The 2,500-nt window shown below is 42.3% G+C and overlaps 1 protein-coding gene across 1 annotated transcript in view; it reads right to left on the bottom strand.

The window, feature by feature from the left end:
- LOC311232885 (disks large homolog 4-like) overlaps positions 1–2,500 on the bottom strand; it is a gene marked incomplete at both ends in the record, with an annotated part of 412,013 nt that overhangs the window by 10,370 nt on the left and 399,143 nt on the right. The window contains 3 exon segments of the mRNA XM_084319719.1: positions 453–515; positions 517–626; positions 1,956–2,153. Of these exon segments, the coding sequence (XP_084175845.1) occupies positions 453–515; positions 517–626; positions 1,956–2,153 (371 nt within the window).

The following is a 2,500-nucleotide window of genomic DNA, read 5'->3' as shown; positions in this document are numbered from 1 at the left end:
GCGTGGGGTACCGTGGACTCAAGCACTACACCCACACCATTTTATTAAACTTTAGTTTAATGGGGGAGGAAATGTATTTTGTGGTGTCTGTGATAATATAATTAGTTTACATTTTTATGTTCTGTATTTATAATTTTTGTCATTTCTATTGTCATTATTGTTATTGTTATTATTATTATCATTTTCCTGTTTATTATTATTATTATTATATTGTGTGTTGTCATATTTTATGTTTCATGTAAAAGAAAAGAAAGAAAAAAGAAAGAAATTTGATAAAAAAAATAATGTAACATAGGAAATGTATATCCCAGACCGTATTTTATTCTTAGGCTTATTGTTATTCTTATTTGTGACTTTTGTTTGTCTACCTAAATGTTTACTGTTTACTGTGAGCGATTTGTAGTACCAAATTTCCCTCGGGATGAATAAAGTATTTCTATTCTATTCTATACCTGCTCCGCCACCTCCCGGACGCTCTGCACGCTGGTCCCGTACAGGTGGCTGTTGTACTGTCCCCGCCTCGATGAAGCGGTGGCTCTGGATGTCCTTCTCCATCTGTTCCCGCGACGACACAAAGTGGTAGTCCCGCCCGTCCACCTCGTACTCCCTCTTGGGCCGTGTGGTGTCTGTCAGAGGACGGGGGACCTGTCAGTCAACTTGCATAATTTTTTACTGAACGGTGGTGTAGTGATACAAAAGGACACAACATCTGCCCAAAGGGCTGCCAATATGGACCTTTTTACACTCTTTTTCATAATACAAAATCTATTAGGGAGTTAGTGAAAATAAGATATGTTTGGCAGACACACCTCCCCAAAGCCCACACATACTATTTATTATGTGTACTATACTATATACTGTATCCAGTGGGTCTCAACCTTTTTTAGGTCAGTGTCCCCCTATATGACGTCCATGTTCCATAACGCCCCCCCCCCCCCCCCCCCCTATATGACGTCCATGTTCCATAACGCCCCCCTATATGACGTCCATGTTCCATAACGCCCCCCCCCCCCCCCCCCCCTATATGACGTCCATGTTCCATAACGGCCCCCCTATATGACGTCCATGTTCCATAACGCCCCCCCCCCCCCCCTATATGACGTCCATGTTCCATAACGCCCCCCTATATGACGTCCATGTTCCATAACGCCCCCCCCCCCCCCCCCCCCTATATGACGTCCATGTTCCATAACGCCCCCCTATATGACGTCCATGTTCCATAACGCCCCCCTATATGACGTCCATGTTCCATAACGCCCCCCTATATGACGTCCATGTTCCATAACGCCCCCCTATATGACGTCCATGTTCCATAACGCCCCCCCCCCCCCCCTATATGACGTCCATGTTCCATAACGCCCCCCTATATGACGTCCATGTTCCATAACGCCCCCCCCCCCCCCCCCTATATGACGTCCATGTTCCATAACGCCCCCCCTATATGACGTCCATGTTCCATAACGCCCCCCCTATATGACGTCCATGTTCCATAACGCCCCCCCCCCCCCCCCTATTTAATGTCCATGTTCCATAACGCCCCCTATCTGACGTCCATAATCTCACACATATACCAGAACTATAATGGTCTTGATAATTATATTTATAGGCTATTTCCTTGTATGGAAAAAGCATAGATATGGGAAGAACACTTTAACATGATGTAATTTGAGTCAGATGATCTTCTGTGACACGTTTGACAGTTCTCACTTGTATAGCGCCACCTAAAGGGTAAACACATTTATTCTGTAATGAGGATACTGACCATAGATTTATATATATATCTATGATACTGACCCCATCACTCTTTCCACTAGGTGCCGGTAAAGCCTAGGATGGATGTGGTGGAAACGATTGTAAATGAATGAATGAATGAAGTTTATTATGCAAGATATATTTTTTTGAAAGAAAAAAACAAATGTTTGATGTTTTACTCAAAACTAAATGATTGTACTTACGTGGGACACAAGATCCAAACTTATCAGGGAACTCAGACAGCAGATCATCGTTTACCCTGTCCTTGACGGGACCCAGGATTATGATGGGCCTCGCATAATGAACTGAGAGAGAGACAGAGAGAGAGAGAGAGAGAGAGAGAGAGAGAGAGAGAGAGAGATTTAACTGCTTGGGGAGGCGGCATTCTAATCTAATACAAGCTAAACAAAGTAGAACATAGACCACAGACACACCGGCTGAAAATAAAAGAAAGTAGAAACATCCAAAACCAAAAGCTAGAATGACATAATCATGTACAGTATTCAACAGGTATACAGTATATATATATATATATATCTAGAGAGAGTGAAAGAGATAAAGAAAGAGAGATACTGTGTATATATATATATATAGAAAGAGAGAGAGATTCTGTGTGTATATATATATAGAGAGAGAGAGAGAGAAAGAGAGAGATATGCTGTGTATATATATAGAGAGAGAAAGAGAGAGAGAGAGAGATATGCTGTGTATATATATAGAGAGAGAGAAAGAGAGAGATGTGCTGTGT

Source organism: Notolepis coatsorum, assembly GCF_963971535.1.
Source record: "Notolepis coatsorum genome assembly, chromosome: 8".
Taxonomy (NCBI): Eukaryota; Metazoa; Chordata; class Actinopteri; order Aulopiformes; family Paralepididae; genus Notolepis; species Notolepis coatsorum.
The sequence above is the reverse complement of the archived record's forward strand: the minus strand, read 5'-3'. Positions and strand labels throughout refer to the sequence as shown.